The 20,000-nt window shown below is 39.9% G+C and overlaps 1 protein-coding gene across 1 annotated transcript in view; it reads left to right on the top strand.

Moving 5' to 3' along the window:
- Positions 1-20,000, top strand: part of DMGDH (dimethylglycine dehydrogenase) — a 77,701-nt gene that overhangs the window by 43,591 nt on the left and 14,110 nt on the right. The window contains 1 exon segment of the mRNA XM_055437459.2: positions 345-404. Within this exon segment, the coding sequence (XP_055293434.2) occupies positions 345-404 (60 nt within the window).

Raw genomic sequence — 20,000 nt, 5'->3', positions numbered from 1 at the left:
ATTTATGCAGAATTATTAGGTAAAAGCTTATGAGAATCTTGTTTCTGGGAAGAACATCATTGTTGTGGCATCCCTCAGATGTTTATTATACCAAAAGAGCCTTGGAAACAAGCTGGGAATTTTAGCATCTAATTTGCTATTAAAATAACAGTATTTGCTGAAAGGCTGCATTTGAATTTTAGATTTAAAAATTACTTTAGAGGCCAGTTCACAATCTATATCTATGTCTATCTGTCTATATATTTCAAATGAAAAAGTATTCTCTTTAAAAAATAAATATGAAAGTGATGTTACTAAAACCACTTGTACTCATCTAAGATTTAAAATGCATGTTTCCCTTTTAGATGAACTGTGATACAAATCCCTTGGAAGCTGGACTGGAATCTTTTGTAAAACTAAATAAGGTATGTTTACATTCCAAAGTGTACTTGAAATAAATCTTAAAATTATGCTGTTTCATGACAGAACCATGCTTTAAAATTTAACCAAGTATGACTTTAGGGCAAATGAGTTGAACATAAATAGTAAGCATTGCTTAAGTGCTTCATGTTAAGCCTTGTCAAAATTTGATATCAGTTCAAATGATTCTAATGTGCCTGTTGATACAAGAATCCATCAACGTTAAAGACCAAATCTAAATTCTAAGATAAAAGTCAGTAAGGATAAGATGTCAGCAGGCAGTCTTGTAAATCCTGGTGACTTGTGAAGTCACAGTTAGCTGACGAGACATACTCCATTAATTGACTCTTCCTGGGTGCTCAACAGCATGAAGCAGCCTCACCCAGCTGATCTGTCCATCTGCTTATTGAGCTTCTTGGTATGCAACATCTGCATATAAGCAATTGACACATGTCAAATATGTTCAGCATAACAGTTATTACTGAGAAGCCAACACGGGCCCAGAGAGTCATAACTGATATTGACATTCTAAAGGGAACACCTGCCTCAGTGGTTCTCAAACAGATAGCGTCAGTATCATCTGGGAGCTTGCTAGAAATACAAATCCTTAGTTCCCTGCTAAATGAGGAACTGACTCAAACCTCAAACCTACTAAATGAGAATCCCTAGAGGTCAGGCCAAGTGCTCTGTGTTTTAACAAGCTTCGGGGGATTCCGATGCACCTAAACTTTGAGACACACCACCCTGTACAATCATTGTGGAAAAGCATATTATGAGACCAGTTTATTACAGTCTAGCTCACCTATTGCAAATCTGGCAAATATAAACCAGGTTATCCCATGATGGACTCAGTGATTATGTCCCTCCAAAATCCATATTCTGAAGTCCTAACCCCCATGTGGTGCTATTTAGAGGTGGGGCCTTTGGGAGGTCATTAGGTCAGGTGACATCATGCTTGGGATCCCCATATCCGGGTCAATGTTCTTATGAGAAGAAGGAGAGAAATCAGAGCTTGCTGTCTGCCATGTGAGGATGTAGTAAGACGGTGGCTGTCTGCCAGCCAGGAAGAGAAACCCCACAGGGGAACCAAACTGGCCCTGGATCTTGGCCTCACCAGTCTCCAGAACAGTGAGAAGTACATTCCTGTTGCTGAAGCCACTCCATCTGTGCTATCTTGCTGTAGCAGCCTGAGCTGATTCAGATGCGTATTAAGCAGTGTCTTAGTTCCTATACAAGAATTTAGTAGAGGTACAGTAATTGGTAATATTGAAGGATAAGGACAGCAGCCGTCTTTGTTTAGGATATTTGTTAGAATTCCAAAATTCCTGTCCTGCCCTGCCTTGGGTGTTAATCAGCTAAAGGAAAAGCTGTTTTCACATTCCATGGAAATATGTGAACACATGAATATGAATTAGGCTAAGGAAACATTTTTAATGCCCCGAATCAGTTCCAAATTCTAAGCTAAGATATTAACATAAACATGCATATTTATGGCATTAGATTTTAGGAAAAAGAACCTCTTAAAGGGTTTTAAAAGGAATATCTTCCTGTACATTTTCCCCATGACTTTTGTTTTTACGATGTACCATCTGCCTCCAGACCAGAGAAAGCAGGTGCTTGGAGTTCAGGCAGACCCTGGCAGCAGATTGCTCCTTCTGCTAACATAAGTCTTGGTTTAGTCGTGTAAAACTAAGGATCAAAATGGCCTGACTCCTGAAAGCACTAAACTTCTGTTGTTGGTCACCAGTAGGTAAATAGACAACTGACTTCTTTGCTTCAGTGTTTGGGTATTATTGTTTGGAAATATGGCACAGACAGTCTCTTCTGTTGTAAATGGATTTTAAAAACTCCCTTTATGATTTATAAGCAGGTGTGGTGTGACTTGCGTGTTTATTAGTTCCTTTAAATTAGTTCAGTAACCAAATCTCAGCTTAGAACTAAGTTGTTTAATAGATAGTGACTCTGATTTATGTTATTTTTATGATTTCTGAATTGTTCGTTCTCATTTGGGTATCATAAAGTTAATTTCTAATGCTTTCACTGGGTGAAGGTCCATGTAGCACAAGAACCGGGACCTAATCAAGCCGGTGTTTCTCAGTTGCATAACTCAGGTGGTTAGTGGGCTTCAGCCTAACCAGAGCAATGCTTGCTAATTTCCAAGACAGGTGAATAGGTTGCATCAGCTTTGTTCTGAGCTTGTTTGGTGGTTTCACAACAATTTTATCTTGGTTCTGTTGCAGTGTCTAGCGCAAAACAGGTTCCTGGAAAACTTACTTATATTACAAACTGAACTGTGTCACTTGATAAGTTGACTCCTGTACCAGGCTGGGTAACATACCTTTTAAAGAATAATATAATGCGAGTCCATATAGCTTTGGGAAATTGATGTTATATGAAAACCAAAGCAGCAAATACAGGAGAACATTTGTATTTAAAACAAAACCAACCCCCTAGATCCTGGCATTCTCCAATTATTAGAAATCATTTCTTTCTTTTTTTTACCCTCCAAAGCAACTATGTAGACTTCCCTGCTTGGCCCTTCTGTCTGCACAACAACTGTACACGCCATAACATGAAGACAGACACGGAGATGTAGGCTGTGTCAGAGCTAGGAGGATACCTCCCCCTCTTCGTTTGAGGATGAGGAAACTGAAGCACAGGGAAGTGACCCAGGCGCTGTGCTGTGTGTTGGCCCGGGTTGAACTCTGACCTCGCTGCAGGGAGGTCCTTTCTCAGCCAGGTCCTTTCTTGTAACGGGCTTTGTTGCTATTATTCAGTTGGTAAGTCGTGTCCAGCTCTTTGCTTCCCCATGGACTGTAGCATGCCAGGCTCCATGGGGTCCTCCAGGCAAGAGTACTGCAATGGGTTGCCATTTCCTTCTCCAGGGGATCTTCCCAGACCAGGGATTGAACCCAAGTCTCTTGTGTTGGCAGGCAGATTCTTTACCGCTGAGCCACCAGGGAAAACCCTATAAAGAGCTTGTCAGCCTTGAAAAACTGCCCCTAAATTTTCTGGCAACACATATTATAGAATTTGCATGGCTACATTTTATCAGTGAGTACCTCCCACAGTCATGTTTTTGTTATAACAAGTTTTGTATTTTGTGGTAGGATCAGAATAGCTGCTTTGGCCATTTTAAGAAGGAAGATGGGTGAGGAGATGAGCCAGCCTCATTAGGGTGAATTGTGTTCTTACCAAAACTGGTACAAAAGTAGGGAAGAGAAAATTGGAGCATTGAAGAAATCTTAGATCGTAAAGATGGCATTTGTCTTCCTTAACTCTTAAAGCTCTCCGAGTCGGTCTCCCAGTGGTGTTGGCTTATGTGAAGCAAATACACCTGTGTGTACACATTCATCCATCTAGTCAACATTTATTAAGTACTATTTACTGAACACTTTGCTAGACCACAGGTATAAAAATTTAAGATATGGCTCCTGATGACTCGTAGATCTCATGAAGCTTGAAATGAGTGGAACTTTAAGAACTAAAGCTGTAGGATGTATTCTTAACCTTGATTCTAAAAATAATTCTCTGCATGAGATGGGTTGTGCAATACCACATATCAGAACCATCTCGTGAAGAGATGGGAAGTGCTATGAGACACGTAAAAACTACTGAATGTTTCCTTTGAAGTCTAAAACCCCTGGACCTGAAGCAAGTTATATCATTGTGCTTAATAGTATTATAATTTGTTCCTGAGGAAGTTACTTTCTGGGGAAAAAACTTAGTGGTTTTTCGTTGTTGTTGGAAATGAAAGAAGTGCATTAATTAAAAGCAAAAGGAAAATCAGCTGCCTTTGGTCAGAGTCATAAGTGTTCTTGGAATTTTCCTCTTGGAATTACTGAATCTATAAAACCCCAGCCAAAGGCCACAGAGGATCAAATACTAAGGGCAAAGTATTAAGATCAGAAGATTTTTTCCCCTTATAAAATGCCCCCTGCCCTTTCTCTCTCTCCCTCTCTTTTCCTGTCTTGAGTTTCTCACGAGTAGAAATGGAGTAAAATGTGATATATTATTCAAGAGGGAGGGGATATATGCATGTGCTATGCTGTGCTGAGTGGCTCAGTCGTGTCCGACTCTGCAACTCCATGGACTGTGGCCTGCCAGGCTCCTCTGTCCATGGGGATTCCCCAGGCAAGAATACTGGAGTGGGTTGCCATGCCCTCCTCCAGGATATATGTATACCTACAGCTAATTCACACTCTTGTACAGCAGAAACACAACATTGTAAAGCAATTATCCTCCAATTAAAAAATGTAATATTTATTAACAACAAATTGGAAGACAATATTACTTCTAGATATTACAGGGTCTCTCTGAGGAAAAAGGATTTAAAGCATAACCATTCAGTAAGCAAAGCCTAACCTAGATAGCATATTAAAAAGCAGAGACATTACTTTGCCAACAAAGGTCCATCTAGTCAAGGCTATGGTTTTTCCAGTGGTCATGTACGGATGTGAGAGTTGGACTGTAAAGAAAGCTGAGCACCAAAGAATTGATGCTTTTGAACTGTGGTGTTGGAGAAGACTCTTGAGAGTCCCTTGGACTGCAAGGAGATCCAACCAGTCCATCCTAAAGGAGATCAGTCCTGGGTGTTCATTGGAAGGACTGATGCTGAAACTGAAATTCTAATACTTTGGCCACCTCATGCGAAGAGTTGACTCACTGGAAAAGACTCTGATGCTGGGAGGGATTGGGGGCAGGAGGAGAGGGGGATGACAGAGGCTGAGATGGTTGGATGGCATCACCGACTCTATGGACATGAGTTTGGGTAAACTCTGGGAGTTGGTGATGGACAGGGAGGCCTGGCGTGCTGTGATTCATGGGGGTCGCAAAGAGTCGGACACGACTGAGCGACTGAACTGAACTGAACCATTCAGTAAGCAAAGTGGAACAAAAAGATGGTAAAGAGGCAAAAACCTCACCACCAGGCCTACTACATCCAAGTATTCAGTAAATATGAGCATTATTAAAACATCAAACTGGAAATTAATCATTGTTCATGGACAACAAGTTGGAAAGGAATTTCTATTATGTTATAGTGGTGAAAGTACCCCGCTCTGTGGAAATTTTAAGTAAATGGTAATAGGATTTGAGGAAGCAGAATATTTCCAGCAACTCTCAGTCTTGACTGCACATCAGAATCATCTGAAATATCATTCCTTTATATCGTGCAACCTTTTAAAAAAACCTCAACACTCAGGCTGTATCCCATATCAATTAAAATAGAAGGTAGAGACAAGCAGCAGTATTTTTTAATTTTTTAATTCCCCAGGTGATTTCAAGAAAGATTGAGAATGACTGTTTTTAGGCAAGTGACTTTCAACTGTCTTAACATTACTATCTTGGAGAACTTAAAGAAAAATTACCTGATGCCTTACCCCCAGGGGTTCTCAAATTATGGTTCACAGACCAGCAACATCAGTGTGACCTCAGGATTTATTTGAAATTCAAGTTATTGGGCACCATTGCAGCCCCCCAAATCAAACTCAGCAATAGTGTCTCTCCATGTGATTTTGATGAACACGAAGTCTGAGACCTGCCCAAACCAACTGGATCAACCCTGGGGGTAGGATCTGGTTTCTTGTTTTTGTCATGCAGTGAAGACTATACCAAAGCCTTTGACTCTGTGGATCACAACAAACTGTGGAAAATTCTTCAAGAGATGGGAATTCCAGATCACCTTACCTGCCTCCTGAGAAATCTGTATGCAGTTCAAGAAGCAACAGTTAGAACGGGACATGGAACAACAGACTGGTTCCAAATGGGAAAGGAGTACGTCAAGGCTGTTATTTCTCACTCTGCTTATTTAACTTCTATGCAGAGTACATCATGAGAAATGCCAGGCTGGATGAAACACAAGCCAGAATCAAGATTGCTGGGAGAAATATCAATAACCTCAGATATGCAGGTGACACCACCCTTAAGGCAGAAAGCGAAGAACTAAAGAGCCTCTTGATGAAAGTGAAAGAGGAGAGTGAAAAAGTTGGCCTAAAACTCAACATTCAGAAAACTAAGATCATGGCATGTGGTCCCGTTACTTCATGGCAAATAGATGGGGAAATAATGAAAACAGTGATAGACTTTATTTTCTTGGGCTCCAAAATCACTGCAGATGGTGACTATAGCCATGAAATTAAAAGGTGCTTGCTCCTTGAAAGAAAAGTTATGACCAACCTAGATAGCATGTTAAAAAGAAGAGATATTACTTTGTTAACAAAGTCCATCTAGTCAAAGCCATGGTTTTTCCAGTAGTCATGTATGGATGTGAGATTTGGACTATAAAGAAAGCTGAGCACCAAAGAATTGATGCTTTTGAACTGTGGTGTTGGAGAAGACTCTTGAGAGTCCCTTGGACTGCAAGGAGATCCAACCAGTCCATCCTGAAGGAAATCATTGCAAGGACTGATGCTGAAGTTGAAACTCCAATACTTTTGCCACCGGATGTGAAGAACTGACTCATTTGAAAAGACCCTGGTGCTGAGAAAGATTGAAGGCAGGAGGAGAAGGGGAAGACAGGAGGAGAAGGGGACAACAGAGGATGAGATGGTTGGATGGCATCACCGACTCAATGGACATGAGTCTGAGCAAGCTCCGGGAGTTGGTCGCAAAGAGCTGGACATGACTGAGCGACTGACCTGAACTGAACTAAAACTGAGAACTACTGTTTTACTTCTTTTAACCTCATACCAGCTATGGTCCAGTGAATAAACAGGAAAGTGGAAAAACAGCCTGGTCAGATGATTGGCTACTAATTAATATGTTGCTTAGTTGTGTCCAACTCTTTTGTGACCCCATGGACTGTCGCCTGCTAGGTTCCACTGTCCATGGGATTTCCCAGCAAGTACTAGAGTGGGTTACCATTTCTTCCTCCAGGGGACCTTTCCAACCCAGGGATCAAACCCATGTCTCCTGCATAGGAGGGGGATTCTTTCCCACTGAGCCACCAGAAACCCCACCAGGTAATAAATTCTGTCCCAAATCTTATTTTTAACAGAATTTTTAAAAATGTCACCAAATTCTAGCTCTCTGACCTTGGGGAAGCTATTTAACTTCATTTTCTAACTGAGATTGTTAGTCTAAAATAAAGGCTCCCTTTCATGTCTAAGATTCTATGAAATACCACCTTGCAGAGTGCTTGGAGACTCTATGTTATCAGAGCAGACTTGGAGACTGCTATGTTATATATATGAGCTGCATGATTTTATTATTCTAATTAAGCCATCCTTAGTCTCTTACCCATTTCTGTCACTGAGAGAAAAAGGAGGGAAAAAGAAAGAAAACGGAAGTGAAATCGAGTTTGAGATCTAGTTTATCATCCTTGAAACATGTGTCAGAGTATATTAAACTAACAACCATTGAATCATTATCCTCATATATATCCAGTTTCTGTTATAAAACTATTTCCATCCTAAAATCTTAAGTATGCTATTTAGCTAATTACTCTCTAATTTGGAAATGTATGGGGACCCTTGGCTAGGAATGAATTGAAGTAATTCTTTAGATTGCTTTTATTTTAATTATTTTAATGGTTTGCCTGAATGCGTGCGAAGGTGCTTCAGTCATGTCACACTCTTTGAGACTCAATGGACTGTAGTCCACCAGGCTCCTCTGTCTGTGGGATTCTCCAGGCAAGACTACTGAAGTGGGTTGACACATATAAAATGTACCACTGGATAAGTCTGGATGCATGTCTGTACTCATGAAAGCATCACCACTTCAAAGATGGTGAACACATCCCTCATCCCCGAGGTGTGTTCCTGCCCCTTGGAAATCCATGCCTCCCAGCCTTCCCTACACTCTACATGGCCCCATGGAACTTTTCATCACTGCAGACTATTTTGCATTTTGCAGAGTTTTATATAAATTGAATCATACAATATATACTCTTTCGGGTATATGAAGATGTAATATACAGCCTGGGAAAAAGTATTGGCAAAGTATGTACCTGATAAGGACGTGTATCTAGAATGTATGAAGAACTTTCATAATCTTTTGAGCCTAGATTCAGCATAGTTGTACTAATCTCTGATATTCTATGTATCAATATTTAATTCCTTTTTATACTAAGTAAGATTTCATTTTATGTATATAGCATAACTTACATGCTCATTGATGAACTTTTGGGTTATTTATAGATTCAGTTCAGTTCAGTTCAGTCACTCAGTTGTGTCCGACTCTTTGCGACCCCCATGAATCACAGCACGCCAGGCCTCCCTGTCCATCACCAACTCCCGGAGTTCACTCAAACTCATGTCCATTGAGTCAGTGATGCCATCCAGCCATCTCATCCTCTGTCGTCCCCTTCTCCTCCTGCCTCCAATCCCTCCCAGCATCAGAGTCTTTTCCAATGAGTCAGCTCTTCGCATGAGGTGGCCAAAGTATTGGAGTTTCAGCTTCAGCATCAGTCCTTCCAGTGAACACCCAGGACTGATCTCCTTTAGAATGGACTGGTTGGATCTCCTTGCAGTCCAAGGGACTCTCAAGAGTCTTCTCCAACACCACAGTTCAAAAGCATCAATTCTTCAGTGATCAGCTTTCTTCACAGTCCAACTCTCACATCCATACATGACCACTGGAAAAACCATAGCCTTGACTAGATGGACCTTGGTTGGCAAAGTAATGTCTCTGATTTTTAATATGCTGTCTAGGTTGGTCATAACTTTCCTTCAAAGGAATAAGTGGTTTTTAATTTCATGGCTGCAATCAGCATCTGCAGTGATTTTGGAGCCCCCCCCCAAAAAAGTCTGACACTGTTTCCACTGTTTATCCATTTATTTCCCATGAAATGATGGGCCCAGATGCCATGATCTTAGTTTTCTGAATGTTGAGCTTTAATCCAACTTTTTCACTCTCCTCTTTCACTTTCATCAAGAGGCTTTTTAGTTCCTCTTCACTTTCTGCCATAAGGGTGGTGTCATCTGCATATCTGAGGTTATTGATATTTCTCCTGGCAATCTTGATTCCAGCTTGTGCTTCCTCCAGCCCAGCATTTCTCATGATGTACTCTGCATATAAGTTAAATAAGCAGGGTGACAATATACAGCCTTGATGTACTCCTTTTCCTATTTGGAACCAGTCTGTTGTTCCATGTCCAGTTTTAACTGTTGCTTCCTGACCTGCATACAGGTTTCTTAAGAGGCAGATCAGGTGGTCTGGTATTCCCATCTCTTTCAGAATTTTCCACAGTTTGTTGTGATCCACATAGTCAAAGGCTTTGGCATAGTCAATAAAGCAGAAATAGATGCTTTTCTGGAACTCTCTTGCTTTTTCCATGATCCAGCCGATGTTGGCAATTTGATCTCTGGTGCCTCTGCCTTTTCTAAAACCAGCTGGAACATCTGGAAGTTCACGGTCCACGTATAGCTGAAGCCTGACTTGGAGGATTTTGAGCATGACTTTGCTAGCGTGTGAGATGAGTGCAATTGTGCAGTAGTTTGAGCATTCTTTGGCATTGCCTTTCTTTGGGATTGGAATGAAAACGGACCTTTTCCAGTCCATGGCCACTGCTGAGTTTTCCAAATTTGCTGGCATATTGAGTGCAGCACTTTCACAGCATCATCTTTGAGGATTTGAAATAGCTCAACTGGAATTCCATCACCTCCACTAGCTTTGTTCGTAGTGATGCTTCTTAAGGACCACTTGACTTCACGTTCTAAGATGTCTGGCTCTAGGTCAGTGATCACGTTATCGTGACTATCTTGGTCGTGAAGATCTTTTCTGTACAGTTCTTCTGTGTATTCTTGCCACCTCTTCTTAATATCTTCTGCTTCTGTTAGGCCCATACAATTTCTGTCCTTTATAGAGCCCATCTTTGCATGAAATGTTCCTTGGTATCTCTAATTTTCTTGAGCAGATCTCTAATCTTTCCCATTTCTTTGCATTGATCTCTGAGGAAGGCTTTCTTATCTCTCCTTGCTATTCTTTGGAACTCTGCTTTCCGATGCTTATATCTTTCCTTTTCTCCTTTGTTTTTCACTTCTCTTCTTTTCACAGCTATTTGTAAGGCCTCCCCAGGCAGCCATTTTGCTTTTTTGCATTTCTTTTTCTTGGGGATGGTCTTGATCCCTGTCTCCTGTACAATGTCACAAACCTCTGTCCATAGTTCATCAGGCACTCTATCTATCAGATCTAGTCCCTTAAATCTATTTCTCACTTCCACTGTATAATCATAAGGGATTTGATTTAGGTCGTATATGAATGGTTTAGTGATTTTCCCTGCTTTCATCAATTGAAGTGTGAATTTGGCAATAAGGAGTTCATGATCTGAGTCGCAGTCAGCTCCCGGTCTTGTTTTTGCTAACTGTATAGAGGTTCTCCATCTTTGACTGTAAAGAACGCTTCGTCCAAGGTAAGGAGCAGTGGCTGCACTTTGCTGGAGCAGGCGTGAAGGGATACCCCACGTCCAAGGTAAGAGAAACCCAAGTAAAATGGTAGGTGTTACGAGAGGGCATCAGAGGGCAGACACACTGAAATCATAATCACAGAAAACTAGTCAATCTGATCACATGGACCACAGCCTTGTCTAACTCAATGAAACTAAGCCATGCTGTGTGGGGCCACCCAAGACAGGCGGGTCATGGTGGAGAGGTCTGACAGAATGTGGTCCACTGTAGAAGGGAATGGAAAACCACTTCAGTATTCTTGCCTTGAGAACCCCATGAACAGTATGAAAAGGCAAAATGATAGGATACTGAAAGAGGAACTCCCCAGGTTGGTAGGTGCCCAATATGCTACTGGAGATCTGTGGAGAAATAACTCCAGAAAGAATGAAGGGATGAAGAATGAAGCAAAAACAATACCCAGTTGTGGATGGGACTCATGATAGAAGCAAGGTCCAATGCTGTAAAGAGCAATATTGCTTAGGAACCTGGAATGTTAGGTCCATGAATCAAGGCAAATTGGAAGTGGTCAAACAGGAGATGGCAAGAGTGAACGTTGACATTCTAGGAATCAGTGAACTAAAATGGACTGGAATGGGTGAATTTAACTCAGATGACCATTATATCTACTACTGTGGGCAGGAATCCCTTAGAAGAAATGGAGTAGCCATCATGGTCAACAAAAGTGTCCGAAATGCAGTACCTGGATGCAATCTCAAAAACGGTAAAATGATCTCTGTTTGTTTCCAAGGCAAACCATTCAATATTACAGTAATCCAAGCCTATGCCCCAACCAGTGACACTGAAGAAGCTGAAGTTGAACGGTTCTAAGAAGACCTACAAGACCTTTTAGAACTAACACCCAAAAAAGATGTCCTTTTCATTATAGTGGACTGGAATGCAAAAGTAGGAAATCAAGAAACACCTGGGGTAACAGGCAAATTTGGCCTTGGAGCATGGAATGAAGCAGGGCAAAGGCTAATAGAGTTTTGCCAAGAGAACGTACTGGTCATAGCAAACACCCTCTTCCAACAACACAAGAGAAGACTCTACACGTGGACATCATCAGATGGTTTATAGATTAGCTATTACAAAAAAAAAAAAAAAATGACTGTAAACATCCTTGTAGAAGTATTTGTATGGACTGTGACTTTCTTTTCTCTCAAGTTAATACCTAGAGGTAGAATGGCTGCATAAAATGAAATGGATATGTCAAGTTTATAAGAAACTGTTTTACAAAGTGATGTACCATTTTTTATGTTCTATGTTCCCACCAGCAGTATATGAGAGTTCCAGTTTCTCCATATCCTCGTCAAACACTTGCTGTGATCAGCCTGTTTAGCTTCAGTTATTCTAAGAGATGTGTAGTGGTATCTTACATGGTTTTAATTTGTTTCATTAATGATTTGATGCTTAACATCTTGTTTATGCCACTCCTGTCTCTCTTTTCATGAAGCATCTGGTCAAATTTTTACTCATTTTTACCTGGGTTCATTTTTTGCCTTGAGTGTTGGAAGTTCTTCACACATTCTAGGTACAAGTCCTTGTCAGGTACATGCTGCTGCCGCTGCTGCTAAGTCACTTCAGTCGTGTCCGACTCTGTGTGACCCCATAGATGGAAGCCCACCAGGCTCCCCCGTCCCTGGGATTCTCCAGGCAAGAACACTGGAGTGGGTTGTCATTGCCTTCTCCAATGTGTGAAAGTGAAAAGTGAAAGTGAAGTCGCTTAGTCGTGTCCAACCCTTAGCGACCCCAAGGACTGCAGCCCACCAGGCTCCTCCATCCATGGGATTTTCTAGGCAAGAGTACTGGAGTGGCTTGCCATTGCCTTCTCCGTGTCAGGTACATACTTTGCCAGTATTTTTTCCCAGGCTGTGTATTATATCTTCATTTGTCCAATAGTGACTTTCAAAAAGAAGAAGTTTTTAATTTTTGAATTTTTAAACTCCTTATCAATTTGTTCCTTTATGGATCATGTTTTTGTGTTGTATCTGAAAAATTTTTGCCTAACCCAAAGTCACAAAGATTTTCTGCTATTTTTTTCTACAGGTTTTATCATCTTTTTACATTTAGATCTGTGATCCATTTTTAGTTAATTTTTCTATCTGATAAAAAGTATGAATGGAAGTTTATATTTTAGCATATAGACATAGAATTGTTTACAGCACCATTTGTTGAAACAGACTATATATTTAAACTACTTTGCCTTTGTACCTTTGTCCAAAAAAAATTGTTCATATAGGTTTAGGTCTGTTTCTGGACTCTATTGTGTTGTATTGATCTATTTATCTTTCTTGATAAGGATACCATACTGTCTTCATTATTGTAGCTTAAATTAGGTTGTGATAGCCCTGAAATTTTGTTGTTTTTTTTTACAGTGTTGTTTTAGCTACTCTAGATCCCTTGAATTTCCATGAATCAGAAAGCCTGCTGGGATTTTGATTGGAATTGCATCCTATCTATAGGTCAGTTCAAGTCTTCTATCTAATGATGAGGTATATCTCTCCATTCATTTAGGTAATCTTTAATTCCAATGATGTTTTGAAGTTGATGGGTCTTGCATATCTTTTAACAGATCTATCCTTAAGTATTTTGTATTTTGATAGTGGGCTTCCCTGGTGGCTCAGGTGGTAAAGAATCCACCTGCAATGAAGGAGTCTCGGGCTCAATCCCTGGGTCAGAAAGATCCCCTGGAGAAGGAAATGGCTACCCACTCCAGTATTCTTGCCTGGAGAATTCCACGGACAGAGGAGTCTGGTGGGTTATAGTTCATAGGGTCGCAAAGAATTGATCATGACTGAGTGACTTGTAAATTTTTAACTTCAATTTTCAGTTGTTTATTGCTAGTATGTAGAAAACAATGGGTTTGTATATTGATCTCACATTCTGCAATGTTGTTAAACCCACTTAGCAGTTCTAGTACTTTTTAAAAATTTTTTCATTGGATTTTCTACAATTGTGTGTATGAAAATAAAACTTTTCTTTGTCTTTTTTTTCTAATCTGGATGCCTTTCATTTATTTTTCTTACCTTATTGTACCAGCTAGAACCTCTACTGGTTGAAACTGCAACAAATAGAAGTGGTAAGAGCAGACATACTTATCTTGTTTCCCAATTTTAGATGCAAAACATTCATCACCATCATTAGTCTTTCATCATTAAGTATGCTTTTTACTGTAAGTTTTTCATGGAGAAAGCTGTAGGATTTTCATAGATGCTCCTTTCTGAGGAGACTCCTTTCTGTTTTTAGTGCTAGAAGTTTTGTGTTTGTTTTGTTTTAAAATGAGGAATATTAGATTTTGACAAGTGCTTTTTCTAGATCCATTGAGATAACCATATGGCTTTTCTTTTTTACTTTGTTATACAATGAATTGTGTTTATTCTCAAATGTTAACCCAATTTTAATTTTGGCATAAAATCCATGTAGTAATGATGTATTATGTATTTCTATGTTACTGGGTTTTATTTGATAATTTTTAAAAGAAATTTTGTAGCTACATCCTTTTTATAGGATGTGTTACAGCTTGCAACTATTTTGTTCATATTTCTTGATCTTTTGATATAACCTTCCTGAGTACAGGTTCTGGTAATACAAAATGCGTTTTTACCATTCTATCCCAAACACCTATCAGGGCTGACGTGTAGCAAATGAAGATAATGCCAGAGAAGTATTGGGACCTCATCATGCAGGGTCTCATCTGCCTGGCTAGGGAGTGTATCCTGGAGACACTGAGAAGACTTTAAAGGATTTTGTGCAAGGAATGACATTCTAGTGATGGAAAACAGATTAAGAGGGATTTACCCTGATAAGTGGGAGATCATTTCCCCAAATTGAAGCAATCCAATGGAGAGATGTTGAGGGCTTCAACTAACGTAGTGGCCATAGGATGGAGAAGAAAGAGGTATGAATGATAAGAAGGTAGGATGGAGACCACATGAAGGACTGTTTGTGAAGGGAGTGGAAAATAGGATCTAGGATATTGTTAATGAACTAGAAAACACAGGTGGGGTGTGATTGAGAGGTTGGAAGGACTTGTGAGATGTGGGGGAGCTATGGGACAGCCAAGTGGAGAGTCTCAGTGGCAGCTGAGCACATGAGTTTGGAGACTGCTCTGAAAGTATGGATTTGGATCATTCATATATAGGTGGCAATTAAAGCCAGGGGAGTTCTGGGATCCCTTCTGTAGCACCCTGTACTTACCTCTACTATATTTTCACACCCAATAATACTGGCTGCCTCCTCAGCAAGACTCTGAGCTCCTTGAGGACAGAAGCCAAGAATCCTCAGGGCTAGTGCTGTGTGCTATAATTTGTGCAATCTTAGTAAGTATTTGACGGGTTTGAACCACGGCTCTGCCACCAACTGGTTCTAAAATAAACAAGTTGCCTAATCTAAAGTGCTTCAGTTTTATCATCTCTAAAATGAAGAAATCATCCACCTTTTAAATTTGTTATAAATATTAGATGAGCCAAAGAACATTTGATACCTCAGTAAATGTTAGGCCTCTTCCATTCTTGTTGAATGGAATCTAATAAAATCTTTTATGGAAAACCAACTATAGATAAAACCCTTTCAGTTTTTGAAGACCCCAGCTTTATTTCTTTGTATTTGCTTTAAAAATTATTTACTTTGCATTTAGGCTTGAGTGTTCTACTTAAAACACCAAATAGGCAATTGTTCTTCACTATAGTCTAGAGAGATGAAAGCTAATATGAAACCTTGGTATTCTGATTGTTGCTAATGCAGTTAAGCATGAAAGTGCGTCTGAATCACTTTGCTGTGCAGCTGAAACTAACACACCATTGTTAATCAACTGTGCTCCAATTTAAAAAAAAGTACATCTGACAAAGCCACAAGTGCATTTCCCTGTTTTCCTGTAAATCAAAAGACTCAAAGACTGAAAAGTATGATTTTCTTTGATATTGAATCTATTAAAAGTCATTAAACACACACAATGAATGCTATTTTCATTTTGAAGCATCTAGTTTGGATCAGATGCTAATTAGCCTAATTATTGGCCAGGCTCATGAGTCATATTTTAATTATTTTCTCCAGGTTTTGATGTATCCACACCTTTCTTCTGGTTAATAGATTCCCTTTTCTAGTTGTATCAGATTTTTTTGAGAAGGAATGCTTAATTGATCAGCGGTTTTGGTTAGAAAAATGCTAGATGAATTTTTTGTTTTAAATATGCCAAGAGTAGAGAATAAAAAACTATATGAATATGAGAATATTTATTTCTAGCCAATAATAACAGACTGGAATTGCTACATTCATAGTTTAATATTTTGCTAGTAAAGAGATAGGAAAATTGTGGTTATTATAAACTTACATGGACTATTATAAAATTCTGCTAAGAGGAAAAGGAATCAAGAATGGGAAGCCTGGTTTTGAGGTTTGGTGTTAACTCACTTTGTCACTTTGGGAAATAACCTTAACTTTGGGTCTCAATTTTCTTATATAAAAAAATGACCTTGGACTAAGTTTTCTGCCTGAAGGAAATGGCAACCCACTCCAGTATTCTTGCCTGGAGAATCCCATGGACAGAGGAGCCTGGTGGGCTACAGCCCATGGAGTCGCAAAGAGTCGGACACGACTGAGAGACTTCACTCACTCACTCACTCAAATCCTGTATGATTCTAATTGTTTGACAATGAAATGAATGATGGTATAATTTGTTTTGATGGGGTGGTGAGCTGGTCAGATCCATTCCTTCAATGGAACAAACCCAGTATGTGACTTAATCAATTTAACTATAAGAAAAACATAGATGCACATGGTATTTGACAAATGACCAGAGAAAGTTGGTTCATTAGAAAGACCATAGGTTAGTCATAATTAACTAACCTCTTCCAACAACACAAGAGAAGACTCTACACATGGACATCACAAATGGTCAACACTGAAATCAGATTGATTATATTCTTTGCAGCCAAAGATGGAGAAGCTCTATACAGTCAGCAAAAATAAGACTGGGGGTTGACTGTGGCTCAGATCATGAACACCTTATTGTCAAATTCAGACTGAAATTGAAGAAAGTAGGGAAAACCATAGACCATTCAGGTATGACCTAAATAAAATCCCTTATGATTATACAGTGGAAGTGAGAAATAGATTTAAGGGACTAGATCCAGTAGGCAGAGTGCCATATGAACTCTGGACAGAGGTTCGTGACATTGTACAGGAGACAGAGATCAAGACCATCCCCAAGAAAAAGAAATGCAAAAAGGCAAAATGGTTGTCTGAGGAAGGCCTTACAAACAGCTGTGAAAACAAGAGAAGTGAAAAACAAAGGAGAAAAGGAAAGATATACCCATTTGAATGCAGAGTTCCAAAGAACAGTAAGGAGAGATAAAGCCTTCCTCAGCGATCAACACAAAGAAATAGGGAAGAACCATAGAATGGGAAAGACTAGAGATCTCTTCAAGAAAATTAGAGATGCCAAGGGAACATTTCATGCAAAGATGGGCTCAATAAAGGACAGAAATAGTATGGACCTAACAGAAGCAGAAGATATTAAGAAGAGGTGGCAAGAATACACAGGAGAACTGTACAAAAAAGATCTTCATGACCCAGATAATCATGATGGTGTGATCACTCACTTAGAGCCAGACATCCTGGAATGTGAAGTCAAGTGGGCCTTAGGAAGCATCACTACAAACAAAAATGGTGAAGGTGATGGAATTTCAGTTGAGCTATTTCAAATCCTGAAAGATGATGCTATGAAAGTGCTGTACTCAATATGCCAGAAAATTTGGAAAACTCAGCAGTGGCCACAGGACTCAAAAAGGTCAGTTTCACTCCAATCACAAAGGAAGGCAATGCCAAAGAATGCTCAAACTCCCACACATTTGCATTCATCTCACAGGCTAGCAGAGTAAGCTCAAAATTCTCCAAGCCAGGCTTCAACAGTACGTGAACCATGAACTTCCAGATGTTCAGGCTGATTTTAGAAAAGGCAGAGGAACCAGAGATCAAATTGCCAACATCTGCTGGATCATCGAAAAAGCAAGAGAGTTCCAGAAAAACATCATCAATTTCTGCTTTATTGATTATGCCAAAGCCTTTGACTGTGTGGATCACAACAAATTGTGGAAAATGCTTCAAGAGGTGGGAATACCAGACCACCTGACCTGCCTCTTGAGAAATCTGTATGCAGATCAGGAAGCAACAGTTAGAACTGGACATGGAACAACAGACTAGTTCCAAATAGGAAAAGGAGTACGTCAAGGCTGTATATTGTCACCCTGCTTATTTAACTTATATGCAGAGTACATCATGAGAAACGCTGGGCTGGAAGAAGCACAAGCTGGAATCAAGATTGCTGGGAGAAATATCAATAACCTCAGATATGCAGATGACACCACCCTTATGGCAGAAAGTGAAGAGGAACTAAAATGTCTCTTGATGAAAGTGAAAGAGGAGAGTGAATAAGTTGGCTTAAAGCTCAACATTCGGAAAACTAAGATCATGGCATCTGGTCCCATCACTTCATGGCAAATAGATGGGGAAACAGTGTCAGACTTTATTTTTTGGGACTCCAAAATCACTGCAGATGCTGACTGCAGCCCTGAAATTAAAAGATGCTTGTTCCTTGGAAGAAAAGTTATGACCAACTTAGCATATTAAAAAGCAGAGACATTACTTTGCCAACAAAGGTCTGTCTAGTCAAGGCTATGGTTTCTCCAGTAGTCATGTATGGATGTGAGAGTTGGACTATAAAGAAAGCTGAGTGCCAAAGAATTGATGCTTTTGAACTGTGGTGTTGGAGAAGACTCTTGAGAGTCCCTTGGACTGCAAGGAGATCCAACCAGTCCATCCTGAAAGAAATCAGTCCTGAATATTCATCAGAAAGACTGATGTTGAAGTTGAAACTCCAATATTTTGCCACCTGATGTGAAGAACTGACTCATTTGAAAAGACCCTGATGTTGGGAAAGATTGAAGGCAGGAGGAGAAGGGGACGACCAAGGATGAGATGGTTGGATGGCATCACCAACTCAGTGGACATGAGTTTGAGTGAACTCCGGGAGTTGGTGATGGACCGGGAGGCCCGGTGTGCTGCAGTCCATGGGTTTGCAAAGAGTTGGACATGACTGAACAACTGAACTGAACTGAACTAGTTTAGCATGGCCATGTGCTTTCCAAAGGGAGTCCCATGAGAACGGTTTTTAATGCATGATTCCTGACCTCATTTTAAATAGGAATTTTTCAGGAATGTGTTAAGGGGCAGCGGCAGAAGTCTTACCCTGGTTTTCGGCTCTGCTCTGTGACTGGTGGTAGATGTGGCGAGTGGGCTCTCTGCCACTCTCCCCATTTCTCTAAATGCCGGGGTGTCACCCCCACCAGTGCTATACCTGGTTTCTAAAGGATGACACTGACTCTCTTGTGCTTTTGGAAACTTTTAAAAGGATCTTGGCCAAAAGTTCAATCACACCGATGACTGCTTTGAATTTTCTGATGGGGTTTGACTCCAAATATATGCAACAGAAAAGGTCCAAAAGAAGATTTTTAACATATTTTCCCAGTCTGTAGGAGCCCACCACCCTGACTTCATTTCAGAACCTTCCTTCCACTGCTCTTTTCAAGTTCACTTTAACTACATGTGTGAAAACCCTCCACTGTTCTGAGAATCCCAACCCTAAATATACTGGTTTAATTGATTTCATTTCCATGTGCTTTTTGGTAATATGTGTTTTTAATAAAGCTAAAAAGAGATGATTAATTACATTTCACTTAAAATCCACTTAATGTTTTCATCTGTATGGATGTTATATTTAGGATATATCACAGGTGACTGCATTAATGACTCTCATTGCTTTTTAAAAATTAATAGATTAACAATATAAGCCAAAACTATTTTAAGGTATAATTTCAGTGCCCCAGAAATGTTTCTCAAAGACTTTAACAGCTATTTATATAGTTAATTTGGTAGTGACTCATTAAGAAATACAGTTCTGGTCCCAGATCATCCTGAAGATACCAATTTTAATTCCAGCACTTACCTACAGACACATTTTCCTCTCTTATTTGTAATGAATAACTATATAATAAAGCCTGTAAACTTGGGAGGAAAGGCAAGTAAAATGAGAATGGACTGCTATCACCCCACTTTAAATCTTCCCAGTCTGGGCCAAGGTTAGCTTCAGTTCAGTCGCTCAGTCATGTCCGACTCTTTACGACCCCATGGACTGTAGCACACCAGGCTTCCCTGTCCATC

Source organism: Moschus berezovskii, chromosome 9 (genome assembly GCF_049115385.1).
Source record: "Moschus berezovskii isolate FMDL1 chromosome 9, NW_MosBer_1.0, whole genome shotgun sequence".
In the NCBI taxonomy this organism is placed as follows: domain Eukaryota; kingdom Metazoa; phylum Chordata; class Mammalia; order Artiodactyla; family Moschidae; genus Moschus; species Moschus berezovskii.
Note: the sequence above shows the minus strand (reverse complement) of the source record. Positions and strands in the feature narration are given on the sequence as shown.